General features: G+C 34.7%; 1 protein-coding gene across 1 annotated transcript in view; it reads right to left on the bottom strand.

Moving 5' to 3' along the window:
- The window catches only part of sema5ba (sema domain, seven thrombospondin repeats (type 1 and type 1-like), transmembrane domain (TM) and short cytoplasmic domain, (semaphorin) 5Ba), a 187043-nt gene that overhangs the window by 87793 nt on the left and 73078 nt on the right, over positions 1–26172 (bottom strand). Inside the window, exons 3-5 of the mRNA XM_073845086.1 lie at positions 22834–23079; positions 9617–9716; positions 8324–8369 (exon numbers count right to left, since the gene is read on the bottom strand). Coding sequence (XP_073701187.1) covers positions 8324–8369; positions 9617–9716; positions 22834–23020 — 333 coding nt within the window. The 5' untranslated portion in view covers positions 23021–23079. The remainder of the gene's footprint in view (positions 1–8323; positions 8370–9616; positions 9717–22833; positions 23080–26172) is intronic.

Genomic DNA, 26172 nt, shown 5'->3' with positions numbered 1-26172 from the left:
TAACATCACATCACTCTTCCGTGACCCTGAGGTCAAGCTTTTGGTCTGGTTTTGTCTCCAGAGGTTCTCCAGAGGCCTATGATGTGTCAGTTCTAAGATTCTCTATATTCTGAGACCCTTCGGTATAGCAGTCAGATATTTGGACACACCAGTTTGTTCTTTATTTTTACTATTTCCCACATGTTAAAAGAATAGTAAATTCATTGAAACGATGAAATTTTAGTGTAGGAGTTATGCATTCTTAAAAATGATACATAAATTTAAACACTTTTATATTTTAGCTTGGTCAAAGTAGCTTAACATACTCTGGCTGATCCCTCAGCCAACTTTCTAAGGGTGCAACAATTTTCACATGTGTGAAATACAATAATAACATAAAATAAAATTTTAGCTTGATCAAAGTAGCTTAAGATAAACTACTCTGTCCGATCCCTCAGCCAGCTTTATAATGGTGCAACAGTTTTCAGATGTGTGAAAAAATAAATAAATAAATAAATAAATAAATAAATAAATAAGATAAAATAAAATAAAAAAGTAAAAATTGAATTAAAAAATAAAATACAATACAAATTAAATTAAATATAAAAAATATATATAATACAAGTAAAATAATAAAATAAAATAAATAAACGAAATAAAACAAAATATAAAATAATTAAGCCTTTGTACAAACTAAAATAAAATAATAAAACAAAATGAAATTAAAATAAAATTCAATTAAAATGAAATAAACTGAAATAATAAAATGAAATGAAACAATAAAATAAACCAAAATTTAATAAAACACAAAAGAAAATACAAAAAAGAAAACAAATGAATATAAAATAATTGTGCCATTGTACAAAATAAAATAAAACATAAAATGAAATTAAATTAAAATAAACAAATAAAACCAAATTAAAATTATTTAAAAAAATTATTATTAAAAAATACAAATACAAATAAAACAAAAGTAAACAAATAAAATACAATTAAAATTAAATATAAAAAAATAATAAAATAATAAAATAAACCAAAATGAAATAAAACACAATAAAATGAAAATGAAAATAATACAATATAATACAATACAATACAATTCAAATTATAACACTAAAAAATAAAATAAATGTCATTTCAAAATTAAAATCAAATGAAAAATGAATAAAAATGCAATAAAACAACAAAATAAACCAGAATTAAACAAAACACAATAAAATAAAAGAATAAAATAAAATTAAAATTAAATAAAATAAAATACAATTAATATAACCAAAATTAAATAATACACAAAAAATGCAATAAAATAAAATACAAAAATAAAACAAAACAAATATAAAATAATTGTGCCTTTGTACAAAATAAAATAAAAATAATAAAATAAGACATAAAATGAAAATAAAATAAAACAACAATAAAAATAATACAATAAAACACAAAATGAAAATAAAATAAACAAATGCAATTTAATTCAAATGAAAATAAAAAATACAATTAAAATGAAATAAAATTAGGTCTAAAAAATATTTTTTAAAAAGTAATAAAACAAACCAAAATTAAATAAAATACAACATAAATGCAACATATAGCATAAAATAAAATAATATAAAAAAACTGTGCCTTTGTACAAAAATAAGATGTAAATAAGGCCAATTTATATTTGTCTACAAAACATATCAAGAATGTAAGCATAGGCCTTTAGATCAAAGATCATTGCAAACTCGTTCAAGCGTGTCCAAACTTCTGTCTGGTTGCTTAAATCCCGGGAAAATCATGCCCTAATATTTCTGTCGAACTACATCTATTTCTACGTCTTTGCGAATGGAGAAATTATTCCACCTCATTTTGCAAAAAGCATTTAGATGATGGCTGAACTTTTGTTTTTCGGATCAGCGTGGTGCACGGACATCTATTTTCACATTAGATACAGCCATAATGTAAATGAATAGCCACGGGCACATAAATAGAATAATGCTACACCGAGAATGAACTGTCATTATCTTATTTCTCCTGAGCAATTGCATTAGTCAGATATGACAGATCCAATAATGTCTATGAAGGCTGTGACCGGCTATTTGCTGTGAGAGAGGAAGTTTATCCCACATTGTAAACTGATCTGTGCAAATCTGGTCCATTTGCGCAAATGCGTACCAAAGGGACGGGATCAAGAGCCGAGACGGAAAGAGAAGCTGACAGAAGCTGTGTTCTGAGTTTCCTTTCTATTGCTCTTGTAATGGAACCTACTTACAGCATGAAGGAGTCTCAGGGAGGCACGGAAGGAGCACAGTATGTGGGTGGGTCTCAATCTCAGTACCTTGAGCTCCCCCATTGCGCCAACATAGTGACGCCAATATCATCAGATGTTCCTGATCCCATGAGACGGCTGGTCCCCCATGAGGCGGAAGCAGTGGAATCCTGCTGCCTCATGTATCCGTTTAGATCTCAGGAAAGAGCAGCAGCAACACAGGCTGCACAGATGCCACGTATTGATCTCACAGGAAAAAACACTGTCTCAAGATAGACAGGTTTGGGATCCTGGGGAAATATCTAATGCTTTGAGAATGGTGCTAGTTACAAAAACATGGTGTAGATCAGGGCTGGGCAACAGGGTACAGGTAGGCTTATTTGGTTGGGGTTGGAGCTAAACTGTGAAGTACGGTGGCCCTCCAGAACCGAAGATCGGTGTAAATAAATTATTTTCATTTATAATTTGTTTCTGTGCACTCTGGATTGATTAATAAAGCAGCTGTTGAAAATCAAATTGCTGGTGTTTAAAGTGTTTCGTTATAATACCAGTCATAATTTTAATTTTAGAACTGAAATGGAATTATGGGAATTAAATAAATATTTGTCCAATTTAACTACATAGTCCAAAAATGTCTATATATAATGTGACCCTGGACCACAAAACTTAAGTAGCATGGGCATATTTGTAGCAATAGCCAAAAATACATTGTATGGGTCAAAATTATAGATTTTTCTTTTATGCCAAAAATCATTAAGATTTTAAGTAAAGATCATGTTCGATATTTTGTAAGTTTCTTACCGTACATATAGTAAAGTTTAATAATTTTTTTTATATTTTAGAATATTTCAGAATGAATCTTTCAGAAACATAAATAAAATATTATACATACACTGCTATTGAAAAGTTTTCGATCTTTAATGTTTTTTAAAAGAAGTCTCTTGTGCTTATCAAGGCTGTGTTTATTTGATTAAAAATACAGAAAAAACAGTAATACTGTGAAATATTATTGACATTTAAAATACAGGTTTTCTATTTCCATGTACTTTAAAATATAATTTGTTCCTGTGATACAAAGCTCAATTTTCCTCAGCCGTTACTCCAGTCTTCAGTGTCACATGATCCTTCAGAAATCATTCTAATATGCTGATTTATAATTAATATTGTATAATATTTTTATATAATATTTTCTACTTTTTTTCCAGGATTCTTTGATGAATAAAAGGTGAAAAAGAACAGCATTTATTCAAAATATAACTTTTTTTTAACAATATAAGTCTTTACTATGACTTTTTTTTATCAATTTAACACATTCTTGCTGGGTAAAAGTATTTCTTTTTTTCAAAGGAAGAAAGAATTTTTTTTTTTTTAATTGGGTTCAGTAATTAAAAAATTACTTAACCCAAACTTTGATTGGTAGTGTATTTTGTTACAAATGATTTCTATAAAAAAAATTCTTTAAAAAAAAAAAAAAATCCATCAAATAATCTTAAAAAAAGTAATCACAGGTTCCAAAAAAGAAAAAAAAACTATTAAGCATATTTCCAACACTGATAATATATCAGCAGAAAATTTAGCTTTGCATCGCAGGAATAAATTATATTTGAAAGCATATTAAAATAGAAAACTAGTATTTTAAATTGTGATAATGTTTTACAATATTAATGTTTTTTCTGTATTTTTAATCAAATAAAAACAGCCCTGATGAGCAGAAAAGACTTCTTTAAAAACACTAAAAAATGAGCAGAAAAGACTTCTTTAAAAACACTAAAAATCTTACTGATCCCAAACTTTTGTCAAACCAATATGAATTCAGACACCTTCGACATTTCTCACATTATCACAATTTATTTGCTATATTTTAGAAAATGGTAATAAAATATGGCAACAACTTAAAGAGTTAAACTGTGTCAGAACAAATTCATCTTGGTAATGTCAGATAACTTTGATAGAAAAGTATGTATATATATAGGTCAATATAGGTCAAAGCATCAAATTAAATTTTTGGTCCCAAATTTTTATAAATTTTACTGGTAGTCCAGTTTATGAAGAATTTCTGGGTATAATTTGTCACAGTTTACTTTATTTTGCTATCGACACTTACATAAATGAACTATAGTGTCCTGCACCCACTAGTAAAAAAATATCAAAATTTAAATCTGGTGTCTGGTTTGATTGTATGTATATATGTTTTTATATATGTTTTTTTTAAAGCCATACATAATTTCTACAACTAATTTCTTTTCAAGAATTTAAAATAACACACTGCTGGTAGCATACGTTATACCAGGCCATGGCAAATTTCCCTTAGTCATAGTTTCACGGAAATGAGGACAGCAGGTGCGTACCCACGGGTCAGCACAGTGAATAATTCAAAGGCTAAGAATCAGCTTTTTTCACCCCCATCCCAGCCTGGGTAAAGTTGAAAAGGCTCGCCTGAGCTGTTGCTCTCCCCTGCCAACGGCTGCATGTTTGGCACCAAGACATACATTTCTGAGATGAGCTGGCTTTCTGTCAGCCCCATTACACTCCTGGCGGAAAGATGCAGGATAGCTCTAATGGTGTGGGGAGAAGGACAAAAGGAGACGGAGAGAGGTGGCACGCAGGTGGAAACGTGGACAAAAGTACAGCGAGTAGCATGAAAAGATGAAGAATGTGTGAATGTTATAAGAATGAATGAATAAGAGAAGCTACTATACAGACATCAATGTGCTCAGTAACAATGGCTTATTCGAAGAATAAAATGAAAGTGTATAATAGAATCTCTAGCTACAAGATGTGATATATAGGTGCTGAAACCCTAACAAAAATGGCTGCATCTGACAAAATTACTGCGGTTTTTGTTACTAAATTATAATGGGGCTGCAAAACGATTAATCACATTCAAAATAAACATTTATTTTTATATACTATATGTGACCCTGGACCACAAAACCAGTCATAAGGATAAATTTTACAAAACTGAGATTTATATATCATATGCAGGCTCAATAAATAAGCTTTCTATTGATGTATGGTTTGTTAGGGTAGGACAATATTTGACTGAGATACAACTATTTGAAAATCTGGAATCTGAGGGTGCAAACAAATGAAAATACTGAGAAAATCACCTTTAAAAGTTGTCCAAATTAGGTTCTTTACAATGCATATTACAAATCAAAAATTACATTTTGATATATTTATAGTAGGAATTTTACAAAAAATCTTCATGGAACATGATCTTTACTTAATTTCCTAATGATTTTTGGCATAAAAGAAAAATCAAAAATTTTGACCCATGCAATGTATTTTTGGCTATTGCTACAAACATACCCCAGCGACTTAAGACTGGTTTTGTGGTCCAGGGTCACATATGTGACCCAGGACCAAAAAACAGTAGCATGGGTATATTTGCAGCAATAGCCAAAAATACATTGTATGGGTCAAAACTATAGATTTTGCTTTTATGCCAAAAATCTTTAGGATATTAAATAAAGATCCTGTTCCATGAAGATATTTTGTAAATTTTTGTACCGTAAATATAATCAAAACTTAATTTTTGATTAGTAATATGCATTGCTAAGAACTTCATTTGGACAACTTTAAAGGCGATTTTTTCAATATTTCGATTTTTTTGCACCCTCAGATTCTATTTTTTTCAAATAGATGTATTTCTGCCATTATATTGTCGGACCCTAACAAACCATACATCAATAGAAAGCTTATTTATTTCGTACATTTTAATTAAAAAAAATTGACCCTTATGATTGGTTTTGTGGTCAAGGGCCATATATGTGCATGTACTGTGCATATTTATTATGTATATTTATTACACGGCTCTTTGGAATGCTTGATTCTGATTGGTCAGTTGAGACATTTGCAGGTTCGTTCTTTTCAAATAATCACCTGATCACACTGTCGGGGCTTATTTCTGCGATAACTACCGGCTGCCTGTACATTATCCCTTACATAAATACACACACATATTTAAAGGAAAAATATGTTAGATTTATATAAAAATATTGATATTTATATATAATATACACGCATATATTATGTAAACATTAATCGTTTAACAGCCCTAAATTGTATTCATATATAAATTCTATAAAGGATCTAAAAGCACAAGAAAAATCTATAGTGGATTCAATTATTTTTATATTAGATAATAACAATAAAAATTAAATTAGCGCTAAAAAACGTTATTATCTCTATTATATTACTATTAAAAAGCATGGGGTTGGAGAGATTTTTATAATTTTTTAAAGAAAAACATCTCCTAAGCTCATAAAGGCTGCACTGATTTGATCAAAAATACATTAAAAATAGTAATACTGAAATATAATTATTATTTTTTCTATTTCAATATATTTCAAATGTTATGCATTCCTGTGAAGGCAGAGCTGAATTTTCAGCAGCCAATAAACTAGTTTTTTTGCAGGAGTCTTCAATAAATAGAAAGTTCAAAAGACCAGCATTTTGGGCTGTTTTTATAACTGTGTAAAGGTCTTTACTGACATTTTTTAATTTAAAGTGTCCTTGCTAAATAAAAATACTCTCTCTCCTTTTTAAATATCTTACTGACCCTAAACTTTTGAACTATAGTGTAGATGCAAAAGTTTTTCATCAATGCTATTAAGACCAACCTTAGAAATTATGTTTGATTTTCCACTTCATGGCTTTACTGTTAGTAAAACTAAGCACCAGATTTACTATCTACCAGCGCAAAACATCTTTTGGCGTTAAAATAGTTGAAGAATCAGCACTGAAAATGCATGGACAGTTAATTTTGCACCCGGCCTTATTGAATATGCATTTACAGGGGTTTCTCTTTCAGACACAACATTTATGGGAGTAGAGTCTTAAAATGAATCACACAACACGATTTTTCTAACATTTGCGTTCATCAAAATAATAGTATTTCTGCCATTATTTAACGCCCAAAAAAGCATGTCTTAAAGAAGGCACTAATTTGCGCTGCTCTTGGTAGATTGGGCTGGTCATTATTAAAATGATCCGGCTGCATCTGTGTACTTTAATGTGCGCATTGTCAGTAAATCACCCGCAGAATTTTTTCCTATCCATCAGTGGTTTTATGGAATTGCACTCTAATGCTAATTTGCCCTGTTTAGTAAATCTAATTATGGTGTTTTGTGAATTGGTTAGAATTCAGGAAGCCATGCTTAGTGCTGTCAGGTCAATTCTGTCACCAGTGTCTCATTCGTCATCCTTTAACATTTGCCCATTTTAATTTTCTCCCTCTGCAGTTTAGGCAAAGACACTCTCAAAAGCTGGCAAAATGCTGCTCATCGATTTGGATCCTGCCTCCACTTGTGATGCTCCAGTTAGTCGAAATGAAGAAAGATCGGCCTTGTTTATTCACAGTTTGGAATCGCCCAGGAGAGACACACAGGCGAAGGTGAGATGGAGGAAAATGAAATTGCACCTAATCCTCTCCGCTGGGACAGCGGAGAAAACGGCTGCAAATTTAGTAGCGTCATTGAAACAAAACACTAGACGCAGACAAGGGAATAGGTGAATGGAGTGGCTTATTTAGCTCTTATTTGTTGTGCATCCAGATGTGTGCTGGGTATCTAAGGCAAGAGAGAATGAAACCGACTGATACTCACATTTGATTCAGTCTTCAACCAATAGTTGCCTCATGCATGAAACATTACGAGTGGTCTGCGAGTGAGAGCATTCAATAAATGTCTGGTACATCCACCAGACACGGCACACAGATTACTGGGGGAATAAAAGAGATATATGCGACCACAGCAACAGGTGGGAAAGCCACCACAGTCTCATTTCACTGCTTTATTTAGACCTCAGACAGTCTTGGCTGACCTTCTAAGAGGTTTTAGCTCCAAGCCAGAGTAGAAACTTGGTACTTTTGCTAAGGACGCCCCTCGCTCTCTGTGCTGGCCAGTGCTGCTTTCTCTGAAGTCTGTCCAGGCGGTTTTGGGAACTGACCCATTCATTTCAATATCAATATCAATAACCATAAGCCAGCCCTCTCTAACACCCAAAGGCCTTACGGACAGCTCTAGACTAAGGCCACATCAAACAGGAATCATGATCTATTAGAGGATGTTGACCATTAAGCACTGATGGTCTTACCTGAATTAGTGAAATGTTGTTTAGATTCAGTCTGAAGAGGTAGTTTCTGCAGATAAAATAAAAGAGAGATTGGAAAAGGTTAGATTAATATGATCTATCCACTGGAGATGAAATAAAAATGTAACCTTAATATGCCAAGGGAAATGAAAAATAAAGTGGGGTCCAAAAGTCTAAGACCTCTAGTGAAAATTTTTCACACTGTTGTTTCAGTATATATATACACACACACACACACACACACACACACACACACACACACACACACACACACACACACACACACGCACACACACACACACACGCACACACGCACACACGCACACACGCGCGCGCGCGCGCTATATATACTGCCATTCAAGAGTTTGGGATTAAAAATATTTTTTATATTTTTTAAACAAGTATTTTCTGCTCATTAAGACTGCATTTATTTGATTAAAGAAAAAACAGTAATATTGTGAAATATTATTGCAATTTCAAATAACAGTTTTCTATTTTAATATACTTTAAAATATAATTTATTTCTGTGATGATAGGCTGAATTTTCAGCATCATTACTCTTCACTAGTCTTCAGTATCACATGATCTTTCAGAATCATTCTAATATGCTGATTTATTATCAATGCTGGAAACAGTTGTGCTGCTTAATATTTATTTGGAATCTGTGATACTTTCAAGATTCTTTGATGAATAAAACATTAAAAATAACAGCTTTTACTCCGAATAGAAATCTTTTCTTACAATATAAGTCTTTACTATCACTTCTTCAATTTAACACATCCTTGCTGAATAAAAGTATTAATTTCTTTCAAACAAACGAAGACCCCAAACTTTGAACAGTAATAGTGTATATTGTTAAAATATACACATATACAAATATTAGATTTTAAATAAATCTTGTTCTTTTTAACATTTTATTCATCATCCTAAAAAAGCATCACAGATTCCAAAAAATTATTAAGCAGCACAACTGTTTCCAGGACTGATAATAAATCAGCATATTAGAATGATTTCTGAAGGATCATTTGAGAATGAAGAGTGGAGTAATGATGCTAAAAATTCAGCTTTGCATCACAGGAATTAATTACATTTTAACGTACATTAAAATGGAAAACCACTATTTCAAATTGCAATAATATTTCACAATATAACATTTTTTTTCTGTGTAATTTATTAAATAAACACAGCTTTGATGAGCAGAAAAGACTTCTTTAAAAACTTTATCTGTATTTGTATGTCTGTATTGATCACTCTGAGCTATGGCTAGATATTATATGAGCTATTTTGAGTTTTTACCTTGCTCCCACTATAAGTTCATTCCTGGTGAGGTCAAGGGTCAGCTGAGAATAGTCTCTTACACCAGGAAAGGAGAAACTGGAGATCAAAGGACTTAGAGCTGAAAGACAAAAGAAAATGTAGGTATATTAGTGATACAGTAGCAGTTGCGTTTGACAAACCTTAAAAGTTCAAAGCATATAACATTAAAATCCATTAAAAGAACTCCTGGTTTAGGTTTACATATGGATTAAGCATTACAAAAACAAGTTTCACAATAGAGGTCACTAATCCTGGAAAACGAATGTAGTTTCTTCCCATGAGCTCCCAAGAACATGTGAGGAGGAGCAGAGAGCTATGCTCAGAGGTAGCTGGGCCTCTTCAAGGATACTGATCCTAATTCGACATGACACTTAGTCAAAACTCTGCTTACCCGAGGAATCTCAGAACATAAAAGCGCTGTTTGATACAAAGTTTCGCAAATCAAAACAATTTGCCCTGGCACACACTTACAACGCCGACTGGCCCTATTGAAGTGGGAATTACATGGGACAGAAAGGGCATTATGCAAATATAAAAACCACTTGATCTATTGTTGACCTTAATGTGGCTTAGTAAATGGGATTTCACTGTAAAAGGAAGTGATAAAAAGATTTGTTATCCTTCCATACCAAATAGGATCCCTCAGCACTATTCAGGATAAGACATGTCCAGTTAAAATACAGAAATCATTGCCTAATATTACATAATTCAGTTCAAATGTTTGTATTTTGAGTTCCTATCCAAGAAAGTTTCACTTTCCTAAGAAGCAAAAAAGCACAGACTTGCATAATGCATAAAAATGCATAAAAAAGAATGCATAAAATAACAAAAATGTATACATGTATATGCTGATTGCAAATATAAGTCACTATGGATAAAAAAAAGTAAAAATATAATTGTATCAAATGTTGCATCTACATAATTGCATTTTAGGTTGCTGAAAAAGATTTTTACAAAAAAATACATGTAAATGATTTTACATAATAAAATGATTGTGTATTTTACATTATTTGTATGGTTTGTATTAAATATATTAAATCATATAAATAATATACAATACTAAAACTAATTTTATAAGGCTATACAACTGTAATTTCGCTATTAAACACGCTATAATAAAAAACAGGAAGAATTTGACTACAGCAAGTTGCAAACACAGCTGCAGATTTCTTACACCGCAGGTCAAAGCAGCGGTGAAACTGGTTTCCATTAACAAGACATCCATAAATACCACTTCATACAGTCCGAATCTGTCATGGCAGATGGAGTCATCCAGATGCTGGGGTCATCCAAAACAATCTGTCATTCACATGAGAACACGAATTGAATAAATGTGGGGAATGTGTCTGCATAAGATTTACAGGAAAAAATGGGAATAAAGCTTCTGCTACACCGCTGAATTAATATATTAACAAACTGAATGATTGGAACCATATGGCTGCGTCATTCAGCCGTTATTTATGGGAAAATAATGACAGGGAAACAAACACATGCTGTACTATAAGCCTACCTCATCCACAAGCATCCATCTCACCCGTGTTAAAATGTGGTTATGGCCTTTGATGACTCTGATAAAATGTGTTCAGAGAGAATCATTGAAAATCTTACTGGACATCATACATCAAGAACTAGCTGTCTTACAGACAGTGATTAACGACTGGGAAGGATAAGACGGAGTCTTTCTCTCTCTCTCTCTCTCTCTCTATCTCTCTCTCTCTCTCTCTCTATATATATATATATATATATAGAAAAATTGTAGCACAAGCTTGAAGCTTATTGATCCGTTACTGTAGGTCAAAAGTAAGACAGCTCACAGTCTATAGTATAATACAGAGGTTTCCTACCTTTTATGTCAGCAAACCACTATGACCCAACTTATTAACTTGAAAGTTATAGAGCTTTATATACAACATACAAGAAAAAAAAACCTGTGTTCAGCCATTCTTTTTAGTAGTTAATTTTTAACGTTTACATACATACACTTGATTCTTAATACTGTGTTGTTACCTGATTTTTTTTTTTATTTTTTTTTTTTGTTGTTGTTGTTGTTTAGTGATAGTTGTTCATGTGTTTCTTGTTTGTCCTGAACAGTTAAACTGCCTGCTGTTCTTCAGAAAAATCCTTCAGGTCCCCCAAATTCTTTGGTTTTTCAGCATTTTCGTTTATTTAAACCCTTTCCTACAATGAATGTATGATTTTGAGATCCATCTTTCCACACTAAGGACAACTGAAAGACTCATATGCAACTATCACAGAAGGTTCAAACACTCACTGATGCGTCAAAATAAGAAAAACGTACACATCCTCATTCTGTTCAAAAGTTTACACCTCTGGCTCTTAATGCATCGTTTTTCCTTCTGAAGCATCATTGAGTGTTTGAACCTTCTGTAATAGTTGCCCAGTCCTCCTCAGTGTAAAAGATGGATCTCAAAATCGTACAGTCATTGTTGGGAAAGGGTTCAAATACACCAAAATGCTAAAAAACTAAAGAATTTATGGGACCTAAATGATTTTTCTGAAGAACAGTGGGCAGTTTAACTGTTCAGGACAAACAAGGGACTCATAAACAAATATAACTAAACAAAAAACAGCGGTGGATTATTTAGGTAACAACACAGTATTAAAAATCAATTGTATGTAAACTTTTGAACAGGGTCTTTTTTATAAATTCAACTATTATTTTCTATTGTGGACTATTTGTAAACATCTTTTATGTAAAATAACTTAACATTTAGCAGATTCTGCAAGGTGTATGTAAACTTTTGACTTCAACTGTATATATATAACCATGAAAATCTATGCTTTTTATGCTTTTCTTTTAGCCTGGTCCTAAATGCTTTATGAAGCATACAACACTGACAAATCGTTTAGACTGTGCAGGTTGAGGGACTGTCATGATAACCTCAGAGTCACCCGAGTTACCCCAAACCACACCGGAGTTAAACGTCAGGCGCAGCATGAAAAAGCTGATCTTTGCAAAAACAAACAGACTCAGCTGTTCAGCTGTAAGCCCTGCAAGGCTCAGATACCTCACCCACTAAACCTGAATAACATAAATCACTCTAGTTCCACTTCATAGGATTTTTTTTAAGATTTGTTTGCACCACCACAGTAAGCATTGCGGTTATCTGAATGTTTGTTTTTCATTCGCTTACAGGAGTTGATCATAAAGTGCCCTTTCTGACGGACTTCTAAGCCTGGGTGAGTTTTATATAAACGGTGGTTTTATATGCACGGACAGCTCCCACACATCATCAAGCCTGCCAGGCGTCCAGCAATCCATATGCAATAAAAAGGGATAAATATGAGGGCCGGGCCAGAAAAGGGTTGATGGACGATTATTGCATTTTCCTCACCAAACACGCAGCGGAAGAGATTAATGCGTTAGCCAGCAGATCCGGGGGACAAGAACGGATTCAACAGTCTGCATCCAAGATGCTCCTGAGGACATAAATCATAATCATTATGTTTTTTGTTCTCAAAGATTTACAACTGACTGCTTCTTAATGCTACACACAGAGAGGAAGACAGAAGGGGTGGTTTTGGCCACGCTGCTGCAGGTATCGATTGCAAGACTGCCACTGTTAAGCTACAAATCACACAAATGCTAGCAAATAACCAGGCCTGGATTGAACCTGCACACTTTCTTTGCTTATACCGGAGGGAAAATGAGTTAAATGATTTAAATATGGATTTAAAAAGGGCTGAGGGTACTACACTCTTATTGGCAGCTGAAAGCATAATCAAATCTGCCAAATATTTAATTAACGAACACGAAAGAGAGGATGTGTAGAATTGAAAATAATGTGAGTTTAGATTTTGCAGAAACCTGCCAAATTCTCCACAGTCTGAGAGTTCACAGTTCACATGCACAATCGTACACCAATTATGATTAATAATCTGACAGTGTGAAAGGTCATGGAAACAAATTAAACAGTGTTGTTTTGATCGGGTGAAGGTCACAAACTGTTTAAGGATTTTACACCTGGATTTCTGCCCAGATCTCCAAATTCGCTTTGCATATAAAGTCCTTTTGAAGCATTTTGACAGTTTTTCAGTGTATGAATGTTCATTTACATTTCAATAACAAAGAATAATTTAGAAAGTTTTGTTAACGTGTTTTCTTTAATGATTAGGTTTTTAGAATAAGCAGATCTGGATAAGTATCAGCACACTGCTGTGCAGGTAAACACAGTCAATGTAAGATTGACTGTAAATGAGAATAATCAGTATTTACTATAATCATTATACATTTAAAAAAAAAAAAGAAAAAATCTGCCTACATGATGTCATTACAATATTCTGAAAGCATTTTCTTCCCCTCCAAGTAAAAAACAGAGTTCGGTAATCAGGCACATCTACACACATAAAAAATGCAGATGATTAAAATTATTCAAACAAGGATCACAAAACTACACTATGCAAATGAAAAGCTATTAACCCTAATCCACATGGGTTTTAACATTGCCCTAATGTTTCTCTTTTATCATTATATTTAAAAAAAACAAAATTAAAGCATAATTTCCCTCTATGTTTATTGAATTCATTGCTTTAAGCTTATCGCTAAATACAGAAATAATTTAACAATAATAATCCTAATGTGGTTAGGGAAAAGATTAGGGAATATATTATGCAGGGTGAGGCAGAAAAAAAGTTATCAATGAGAAACAGTTTTGAAAAGAATCAAGGTGAAACTAATCCAATTCCACAAGAGCAGCAGCCCTCTCTGGGATCAATATGAGAGAGTGAATATGGATCACCATTGACCGCTGCGGGCCTAGTACCCTTATGCTTTTGTGACGTTACTTTTGATAGCACTAGCCCTGTCCTGTGAGAGACAGTCATCTCGTCTGTACTTTGCATCTCTCCGCTCCAAAGACTGTCTCTCATCTGAGCTCAGAGAATCTTATCAGAAGATGCAGGCCAGAGCTTATCTGAGCACAGTCCGAATTTGCTTTTGTTTTGTCTTCTGGTCTGCTTCCCCATGCCTGCTGTGTGATTTCCCTGCTGTTGCATTCCCTGTTGTCACTGCATGAGTGGAGAGAGCCACAGAAATCTAAATCCTCTTACGCAGACTGCACACTGATTATAGAAATGGGAAGACAATGAGCGCCCCAAGAAATGCCACGGCTAGACAGAGGAGAGGACAGGGCATTCTGGGGATGAGGGCGCAAATCGAGGGCCGGTTCAAGTCAGGCAAAGACCTGAAAGAGCACCTTTCACAAAGCCAATGAGAAACCTGCACTGGCAATTTCAAGTGGTCATTGAAGCGTAAAAACGTCAGCATTTACAATGGACAGGAAAGGCCGAGCAGAAGCATAAGGCCTGCTGCTATCAGTTCAAACCACTTACCAAGTTCCATTTCATTCACAGTTAGCAAAGGTAAACCTTGCACTTCAAGGTTAGACTCACTTGTGAACACCTCCAACAACCTCCACTTTCTATGTCTGTGTTGACAGAGGGTCCAACGACATGACAGAACGGTTCAGGCATCAGTGCCTATGAAATCACGGACCAGTTCGGTTGAGGGAGACACATCGGTAAAGGCCTGGAGTTAGAGAACAACATTGTTTTTCCTTTTTCTTTTTTCCCCCCCTTCTCAAGGTCTCTTTAAATGGGGCAGGTGGTTAAACAACAGCACTATTACCCACTAGAGATTGGTTTCTGAACATGTTCTACAGACGAGACAAACAATCTCAAGACAATTACAATGGCTGGGTGAGTGGAGGGTAGACAATGGCTCTGTGGCACCACTCCTCTTGGGACAGATTACTGTAATTCCAGCCTAACAGGTTAGGACTTTGCATTAGGTTCTCAGCATTGGACATGCAAGGACACTCCATACCCGACATTAGCTCTTAAATCGTGCTGTTTTCAGTGTCGATGTAGCCTATAAAATCCGAGATCCAAATCTGGTAACTATAGACGGTGGTTTTATATAACAATGGGCGGAATTTACTAAGGATCTATTCAAACAGAATATATCTTTTGCTTTAAAAAATGCTTTAAAAGGTCATGAACTGCCTCTGAGGTCCACTTATATTGTTATCAAGAATTTTACATAAAAAAAAAATCATAATTGAGAAGTAATAGGCTAATTTCTGTCCTTCTTTTACCCCCCGCATTGAAATACTCTGTTTAAATAGGCATAGTGGATTATAGACTCGGAAGTACATGCCCACTGCTATGATTGGTTAACAATTGTGTATGTTTGACAGCTTACATCTTCATAGATGAACGCTTCTTTAATTTAGGTTACAAATGCATAAATACTCAATACATATCAATCGATCTGTAATAACTGACAAAGCAATAGTAACCATGTAATAAAAACAGTTACTCACACTGACAGATCCAATATAGTTGGCACAGCATCGTTTTTTAGTTAAGCTTTATGAAAATCATGCATTGATTTGTGCCCTGTTTGTAAGTAATTCCTAAATTTAGTTTACTTATTTTCCCACATCAATCTACACTCCATACACCATAATGGCAAAGCAAAAAACAGGTTTTTAACATCTCTGCAAATTCATTAAAAATAAAAAACTTAAAATGACCATTGCATAAGTATTCATTCATCATATTTGGGACACTTGAAATTTAGCTCAGGTGCATTCATATTGCGTATAGATGTTCATTTGAATGGTCATGATTTGGAAAGGCATATGCATCTTAATAAAAGGTTTAACAGCTGAAAATGCATATCAGAGCAAAAACCAAGCCTTAAGGTCAAAGAAACTGCCTTTAGAGCTCAGTAACAGGATTGGATCAAGCCACACATCTGGGGTAGAGTTCAGAAAAAAATTCTGCTGGTTTTATGAATTCCTCAATTCCAAGCATCATGTTTGAAGGAAACCAGCTCTGCTCATCACCAGCAGAGTGCCATCCCAAAAGTAAAGTATGGAGGTAGCAGCCTCATGCTGGGGGCTGTGTTTCAGTGGCAGGGACTGAAGGACTCACCAGAGTAGAAGAAAAGCTCAATGCACCAAAATATTGAGATAGCATTAACGTAAATGCAGTCCAGAGCATTCAGAACCTCAGACTGGGCAGAAGGTTCGCCTTCCATCCGGACAATGACCCAAAGCACACAGCAAAAGTGGCTTATAGACAACTCTGTAAATGTCCTTGAGTGGCCCAGCCAGAGCCTGAGCTTGAACCCAATCAAACATTTCTGGAGAAACCCGAAAATGTGCGTCTACTCCCATTAAACCTGACAGAGCTTGAGAGGTGCAGAGGTGAGGAGAAAAATGGCAGATAATTGGCAAATGCTGATAAGCAAAGCTTGTCCCATCATACCCCATAAAGACTTGAGGTCGTAAAGGTGCTTCAGTTCAGTACTGAGTTAAGAGTATGAATACTTATGCAATGTACTTATTTCTGTTTTTTATTTTTAATAAGTTTACAAAGTTGTGACAATTTTGTTTTTGCTTTGTCATTGTGGTGTATGGAGTGTAGATTGATGTGGGAAAAAAAGTAATTTAAAGCAGTTTAACATAAGGCAGCAACATAAAACGTGAAAAAAATGAAGGGGTATTAATACTTTCGCAAGGCACTGTATTTATTGTTTTGTGTTTATTTTATACATAATTTATAAATAATAGTAAACACAAATAGTGCTAACTTATTTAAAATTCACAATGCAGTACCATTTCAACTCATTTTGTATCTTGTTACACTGGACTGAACACAGAACAGGTTTTGGCTGAAATACAAGAATTCATCTCAATGTTTGTTGAATAAGACTCCAGAATTTTAGAAACCTGGTAATTCTCGGCTCAGCATACATGTGTTTGCAGTGATATACTGATATCCTTGTAAATTGGCATGCTGGTGTTGTGCAAGCTTAGTCATGAAGAAGAAAAAACAGAACAAATACCTACACCCCCACCAAAAATCCATCCAAATGATGTCCCCAGATATCTAAACTTATCTGAGACTCCTTGTAATACCAGCATGCTATTGCTGTTGCTGTTTCATAGATATGCTGGCAATGATTTTAGAGGGGATTGTCACGGAAAACATGCAATGAAAAAAATAAGGATTTTCTCTGAAGGGAATAATATCAGGTTGCTCTCAATATGGTATTATATAACAACACAGCAACTGCTTTGAGTTTCTTAAAGTGGTAGTCATATCATGAAAAAAGCCTTTGATCTATTGAAATAAAAGAGTTCAATGTAAACATACTTAGAGTTTTAAAACTGAAAACTTTTCCAGACCAAACAGACCACCTTTTGAAAGGAAACTGCAAAAAAAACTTCTCTTTCTGAACTTCCTCTACTTTCCAAAGTCAGATGAATACACTGACACATGACCGCCCGCATTTGCACATCAATGATGCCTAATCGGTGGTCGACAACTTGGAACGGCCAGCCGTGTTGAAGTAATATGGAGGAGGTAGAAAAGAAAACGTTATTATTCCAGTTGGCATATAACAATAAGATATGGAGGTCTCTTGATAATTTCAGTCTGACCTAAACTGTCTATGTGTCACATTTCAGTGAGAATTGTTTTATGAACCTGCCACAATCTAATCCAGACTTTGCAAAGAAGTTGCTATTGAAGGTCAGGGCAGCAACAATTACATTGGACCAAACAGCAAACCTTCCACAAACTGTGAAGGCCGTCTGTCATTTCACATGCAAAGAGGGTGTTTACACAGAATTTAAAGGGATAGTTCACCCAAAAATGAAAATTCCTGTTAAAACTACTCACCCACATGTTGTTCCAAACACATTAGACCTTTGTTCATCTTCAGAACACAAATTAAGGTATTTTTGATGAAATCCAAGAGCTTTCTGACACAGACAGCAACACAACTACCACATTTAAAGTCCAGAAATGTAGTAAGGACATTGTTAAAATAGTTCAAGTTACATCAGTGGTTCAACCTTAATTTTATCAGAAAGCTCTCGGAATTCATCAAAAATATTTTAATTTGTGTTTCGAAGATGAAGAAAGGTCTTACAGGTTTGGAACAACATGTGGGTGAGCAATTAATGACAGAATTTTTAATTTTGAGTGCATTATTCCTTTAAAACAGCAGATTTAATTGGAAGGGTCACAAAAAACTAAAATAATAAAATAAAAATAATATTAATTTATATATATATATATATATATATATATATATATATATATATATATATATATATATTTACTTACGCCACACTGGATAAGACGATCTTGAATCTGTGTATTAATTTTAAGCATATTTTGTTACTGCAATGCCAGTTTTTTTCCACCTGAGTTAAATTTATTCATATTGAAAATGCATTAGGAAAAATACACTCTTTTTTAAAGATCAATTGTCTGAAAATAAGTCATAATGTAATGTTGCATAAATAAATGCATCTTTTTACACAGTTTAACTTTATTTTTAATGGAAAACAAGTCAAAAGATTATTTAAAAGCTTATTAAGTGTAAAGTTAATTCTTAAGGTTATAAGTTGCCATTCCATAAGCTCCGGAAGGGTTCAGCAAGGGGACCCCAACCCTGGTGGTCATGCTCTACCATGCTAAATCATCTTAACAGTATCATTTCCATGGTTTAGAATAGTTCAAAGGCATGTGTGAATCTACAGATCTTGTCAGAGATCAGAGATAGAGGCCCCAATACGCCTCAGGTGACTTCACTGAGCAGTCGCCAGAAGGCGTCAATTAAAAAACGTTCATCCATCAAAGAACCTAATCTCAAGTTCGGCCAACACTTCCATTGTAGCAGGGCTTCCATACCGCTGCCTCAACATAAAAGAAGGCATTAAGGTGTGCTGCGGGACTTCCATACCATTGAGAACACATAAAGACGGATTTCTAGGTGTGCTAGCTCACAATGCAAAGCTAATTGTTCTGCTGCCCATAGCATGAATTCTATGCTGCAGCGCCTTTGCTTTGATGAGCTAAAATGACGAAAGAGAATAGAATACATAACAACAAAGATAGTACCTTGGTTGCTTTATGATTTACTGTTTGTTTGCAAATTGTAGTGAACACGGCCATTTGTAATTCCAGTCTATTTCAACAACATGAAATGAAAAAAATTCTTGTCGCTTTGATACCAAAGCATAAAAAAAACAAATCAAAATGCAACCTGAACTTTTTCGGAAGCAATAAACGGAGCTGGCCGTAGGCAATGTCTATATGAGCAATGGCAGCCCTAATGTCCACGCAGGTTTCATATATTATACAGAGCCCCTCTGGTCATCAATTCTTTTTCTTTCCCGTGAGGCATTATTCTGCTATTTTTGTCATGTCCCTCAGAGAGTCAAAAACACGCTGCTCATACTCCATGGGCAAGGCAAGTGCCGAAAGATCATATTCAGTACAAACACACTCTGTTGTCTAAATAAATATGTTCTTGGTATAGAAAACACCTTTGTTCCATGGGTATAGAAAAGATTTTCTGAGCGATAGCAAGGTATGACTGCACATTCTGTTCTCTTTGTGTGCCAGGACACAGGAGGATAGGAATCTTGACGAAATGAAAGACGTTTATCTCTTGCTATCCTCAGCATGCTCTATCACTGTCTGAAATGTGTGGATAACCCAATGAATGAGATAAACGAAACAAAAAAATGTAGATCTACAGTCTGAGTCTGTGTAATACACAGGAACATTGGGTAAAACAACCAGACTCACTAAGCTGGGTGCTACATTCCCAAAGGCTTTGAATTCCAACAGTGGACTTTGTCTGAGAATTGTGTATAACAGTGGTGAACATGCCTGGCCACATCTTTCAACAAAAAGACTAAGAATTGCTGTTATTACCAGCAATTAAAGCTGAGACGTATGAACACACACTAAAAATACATGCAGGCTACCTTCTGTGCCCTTCAAGCATGCTTATTTGTCAGTTTTTATATGATTCAGGCTAAGCCAACAAAAATATTGCCAATGTTTAGTCATGCTGCTATTTTCAGAATAGTATAGCTTTTCCAGCAACCAGTAATTTTTTCAGTTATGGCACTTTCTTATATAGAGAGAGTGGGTTAAATAAGATGTTACTGATTTGAATTATTTTAGTGTGAATTAGTCAGTTAAATCATTTTAATGAATTATTTGAATCCATGCAGTGATCTTTTTTTACATCCAAATATTTAGTTAAATGCTAAATTATGTGCAATTACATAAAGGCCTAGTATTTTTATTTAGCAAAATCAGGGGTCGGCAACCTATGACACAACCTATGACAACCTACAGCTGACGTTGAAAGTTTACATCCCCTTTCAGAATCTGGAAAATGTCAATTATTTTACCAAAATAAGAAGGACCATAAAAAAGCATGTTATTGATTATTTAGTACTGACCTGAGTAAGAAATGTCAAATAAAACAGGTTTACATATACTGTAGTCCACAAGCGAAAATAATAGTTGAATTTATAAAAATTACCCCATTCAAAAGTTTACATCCCCTTGATTCTTCATACTGTGTTGTTACCTGAATGATCCACAGCTGTTTTTTTTTTTTTTTTTTTTTTTTTTGTTTAGTGAAAGTTGTTCATGAGTCCCTTGTTTGACCTGAACAGTTAAACTGACTGCTGTTCTTAAGAAAAATCATTCAGGTCCCACAAATGCTTTGGTTTTTCAGCATTTTTGTGTATTTGAACCCACCAATGACTGTATGATTTTGAGATCCATCTTTTCACACTTCTTCTTCACACTTCTTTTCTGAGGTCAACTGAGGGACTCTGTAATAGTTGATATGCAGTTGATATGCAACTATTACAGAAGGTTCAAAAATTCAGAATTTTGAGATCAGGGTAAATTTAACTTGTTTTGTCTTCTGGGAAACATGTAACTATTCTGTAGCTGCTGAAGGGCAGTCCTAAATGTAAAAATGCATTGTTTCGAATCATGTCGGTGATTGATTCAACGGATTCAAACCTTCGAAAAGGTTTGTTTGTGCCATCACTAGATTTCGCATAGGTTAAAGGTCCACTGAAGTGTTTTGAAACTTGGTTATTCTATGCGTTGACGTAATTTCAACTGAAACCAGAATACAGGGTGGGACATACCAAGCAGTCCTGTTCATTTTTTAAATAGCCAATAGCGTTTTGTTTTTTATTACAGCTTGGGACAGAGCAGTTGAGCTCAGTACAGCCCGATTTGACAGCACACAATCTCATCCATTTCGCTATAAAATATACCATTCTGTGTAGAATTCAAACAATACATTTTACAGTCTTCATCAACTTGCTTACCTGATCCGCTCTGTGCTATTGTGTCTCTATACTGGAGCAGGCTGTGTGCACGCTGTGGCGGTTCGTGTGACACAGCATGAAACCAGACTTGTTTTGCCCCAATGGAAAACGTATTTACACTGAATTGTTTCCTATCCCTTAGTGCACTACATGCCATTCACCATACAAAAAATACTTATTCTGTGAACAACTGACCAATTTCAGCCACAGCTTCAGCATCTATTTGTAGTGTAGGGTTCGGGATGCATTGGATTCTAGAGAGCATTTGATTGGACAGAAAGTTTGATGAAAAGCTGAAGTGCAGGGTGATTTCATCCAAATTGTGGATCCATATTGGCAGAAGTTAAAGACTGTAACTTTTCAATGCCTATATCTCTTTAATTGCTTATCACATTTTATAATTGTTTTGAGCTTATAGATAACCTTAAGGCTATCACATTCATACTAAAAGCCAACAAATTTTGTTTTCATGGGGACTTTAAGTCCGTTTAGCTTCAGTCGCACTACATGACTTAGTGCATGGCAGCTTACAATTTATTCTCTATTTGTTTCTAGTACTAATAAATGAATTACCGCCATAAATGCTGGTTATATTTAAGTCAGTATGAAGAGAAAGAGTACTTTGACTTAAGTGTAACTTAGCATTACCAATTGTAAACATGTTCTCAAACATATTTTTTAAAACATTCCCTATCATTGGTCAGAAAAATAAATATTCCAGCACCAAACTCACATCACTGATTGAGCCAATGTTGCTGCATTTGGCTGTTTGGGATGACCAAACAAATTACTTTCTTAATGTTGCCATAGAGACTATTGGAAAAATATTCTAAGGCTGACACCTTTAACAACCTCAAAATTAGACTTTTAATTTGGCAAGCTAGAATTTGAAAGTAGCTTCTCCAACACATGTGCTAAGTTTCCTAGAGAAGAGAAATACTGCTGTAATATCCCAGGAGTGAGAGAGCCTGTACTGCGAGAGACATCAACGCTCACCTTGAATAGTGATGACGGGGTGCTCTAGACGGGTACACTCCGGCCTTGTGTGGGGTGCTGGGGTGGGGGAGGGCTCTGTGGGGAGAGGGGGCCTCTGGGATAGTATAGCAGGAAATGGAAGAGTGATGAAACAGAGGATAAGGCCGGGCACAGCCAGGGAAGCCACGGCCCGTGGCAGCACTGTCATGGTGATGGAGGCCAACCTCTCCTCTCCTCTAGCTGCCAAGGTGGGCCTCTGGAATGCACCTGTTGAGACGAGAGAAAAAGATTCATGGTAAATATCCTTCTTTTTCTTCAACACGGACGCAAGCCTATGGGCAAGACTTCCGGTTCTTTAGCCGCTATAGGGAAATAACAAGAACAACAACAACCTGCAGTAAATGGTACAACTGTGTTCATTACAAACCAGTGTGTTCACCATAAAGATAATACATACATACTAGGGATGCACCGATCCGAATCGGCCGATCATGCTTGCGCGTTTTGTCAGTAAAGCCGGTTCTGTAATCAGCGGTAAATGCCATCAGGTGCGTGATTTCACGTTGAGCCGTATATACTACACACAGCCGTTGTTTACCGACGAGCTGCGCAAATCAATGTTCATTATCAGTGTGAATGTGCGCAGCTCGTCAGTGAACAACGGCTGTGTGTAGTATATACGGCTCAACGTGAAATCACGCACCTGATGGCATTTACCGCTGATTACAGAACCGGCTTTACTGACAAAACGCGCAAGTGATCGGCCGATACGGATCGGTGCATCCCTAATACATACATACATGGTAAGACACAGCAATTTGCAATATCAAGCAGCAAAACAAGCCATTTTGTACAGCTAAAAATAGCTGGACACAGACACCAGACCCATAAAATTAATAAATTTCTTTTAGGTTTCCATTTTATGCAGCGACAATATACTTCTTTATGATTGTGTCAGTTTTGTTGATTTGAGAGTGAAAGTGAAAGAAAAAGAAAGAAAATATATAAATAACAATGTAAATTCATTATAACAATTTTAATTTAACAATAGGAAATGAGATGCAGAGAACATGTAATAATATTAAAATAAACCGAAAATATTAAATAATAATTCTATACGATATTTTCTCAAAAGTAACCAAAAAAAAATAGATAGAAAAAAAATAAATAGAAAAGAGTTTTTTCTGAAAATGGCCAAATATTTGCATATTTATTGGCCTGCCTGACTACTAACATGTGCATATTGTAACATCCAAAACTTAAATATGTCCCCAGCACAAGGTCATTTATAAAAAAATCGACTGCAAATATCCTCACCCAGAATTACACCACAAAAAGTTATTAATATTCCAGTTACTAACTAATAATATGAGTAATTTGAAAAAAAAAAGAGAATTCAATCTTAAAAATTAGGGATGCACCGAATATTCGGCCACCGAAAAATTTTTATTACCGAAACAACACGGACGAAACAGTATGTTGACGCAAACAGAAACCGCAGCCTGCACGTGCTTGTCTGAAGCAACACTTCTGCGGTGTGGACGTATTTCAGTATATCTGAGAAAGACCCACGGATAGCGATTTGCAAAACTTGTAATGACAAAATTTCAAGAGGAGGTGCGTCTGCAGTCGTGCGTGCAGCCAGTGATGAGAACAGAGATCGGCGCATTGCGCAGACAGATGTGGCTTTCAGTGAGTGAAAAACAATGAATTTACATTGGTGTTACGTCACAATATTTTAAAGATATGTCTTTTCTATATACTGTATTTTTATAAATATGTTTATGTTTTAAACCGTGGAGGTGAGCCAATGGATATCACACAAGCAACGTGAAAACTGCGCAATATGTTAAAGTGAAAGTAAAAATTGACAGTGCTTTCAGCATCTGACATGCATTCTCTCAGAGACAATGAGAGACGATTATACTTCATATGCTGATATTAATTTAGTCCCCTAATTTAGTCCCCAATGGTACTAATAATTGGCATAATTCTTTCGGTGTTTCGGTTTTCCGTTTTCGGCCTTGGTTTCCTCTTTTTCGGTTTCGGCCAAGAATTTTCATTTCGGTGTATCCCTATTAAAAATATTTACATATTTATTGTTCTTGCCAATCACAAATATGTACATATACTAATGTTTAGAAGAGGTAATATAATGGGGAAATATCATAAATAATTAACTAAAAAAATAAAATAAAATAAATAAAATAATACTTTTAGATTTACATATATGTGACCCTGCACCACAAAAACAGTCAAAAAGGGTCAAGATTTATACAATCTGAAAGCTGAATAAATAAGCTTTGCATTGATGGTTACCGAGATACAACAATTTGAAAATCTGAAAACTGAGAGTGCAAAAAAAAATCTAAATATTGAGAAAATAGCCTTTAAGGTTGTCCAAATGAAGTTCATAGCAATGCATATTACTAATCAAAAATTACATTTTGATATATTTACAGTAGGAAATTTACAAAATATGTTCAGGGAACATGATCTTTACTTAATATCTTAATGATTTTAGGCATAATGTATAAATTTGACCCATACAATGTGATTTTGTCTATTGCTACAAATATAACCATGCTACTTAAGACTGGTTTTGTGGTCCAGGGTCACATATTTGCTATTTATGTTATTATGTAAAAAAGTTTTACTTAATCTTCACTTCATGATTACTAACGTGTACATATTCTAACATCCAAAAATTTTACCCCAGCACAAGGTCATTTATAATAATTCAACTGCAAAAATCCTTACCAGAATTACACCACAAAAAAACTACTAATATTCCAGATGTTAACTAATAATACAAGTAATTTAGAAGTTGTTGTGCTGTTCCTGGCTGTGTATTAGCACCTGTGGCATTGCAAAATCCTTCTAAAGCATCCTAACATTTTATAAAGAGTGGCACAGTTCAGCCATGGGTGCTTTGTGATTCGGTCACAATGTAATGAAGTCTTTGTAGAGGGATTGAAGGATTGTGCTACATTGGACCCCAAAGAAAACAAAAACATGTAGCACTTGAAAACTAGCATCCTAGAGCTTTCAGCTTCTGAATAACAACAATTACTGTATAATATTGAGGTAAAACAAAAAAAAAAATCCAAAATTTACATTTTAATAACAGGGATGGCTGATGCAGGGGTACTTGGGTAGAAAGCAAAAGCGGTGGGTGGTGTTGTTAAAAGTTTCTGGCAGTAAGTGGTGGCCCAGCTTGATCAGCATAAAACCCCTTAAGCACCCAGGCACTTCCGTCTCCTTCATATGCGGAGGAGTTTTAATATCATGGCTGATCTTATTAGAGGTGAGGCATGACACCTTTATCTCTATTCAGAGCAGCTCCAGTGCAGTCATATT

This window comes from Garra rufa, chromosome 8 (assembly GCF_049309525.1).
Source record: "Garra rufa chromosome 8, GarRuf1.0, whole genome shotgun sequence".
NCBI lineage: Eukaryota > Metazoa > Chordata > Actinopteri > Cypriniformes > Cyprinidae > Garra > Garra rufa.
This window is presented reverse-complemented; position numbering and strand designations above follow the sequence as displayed.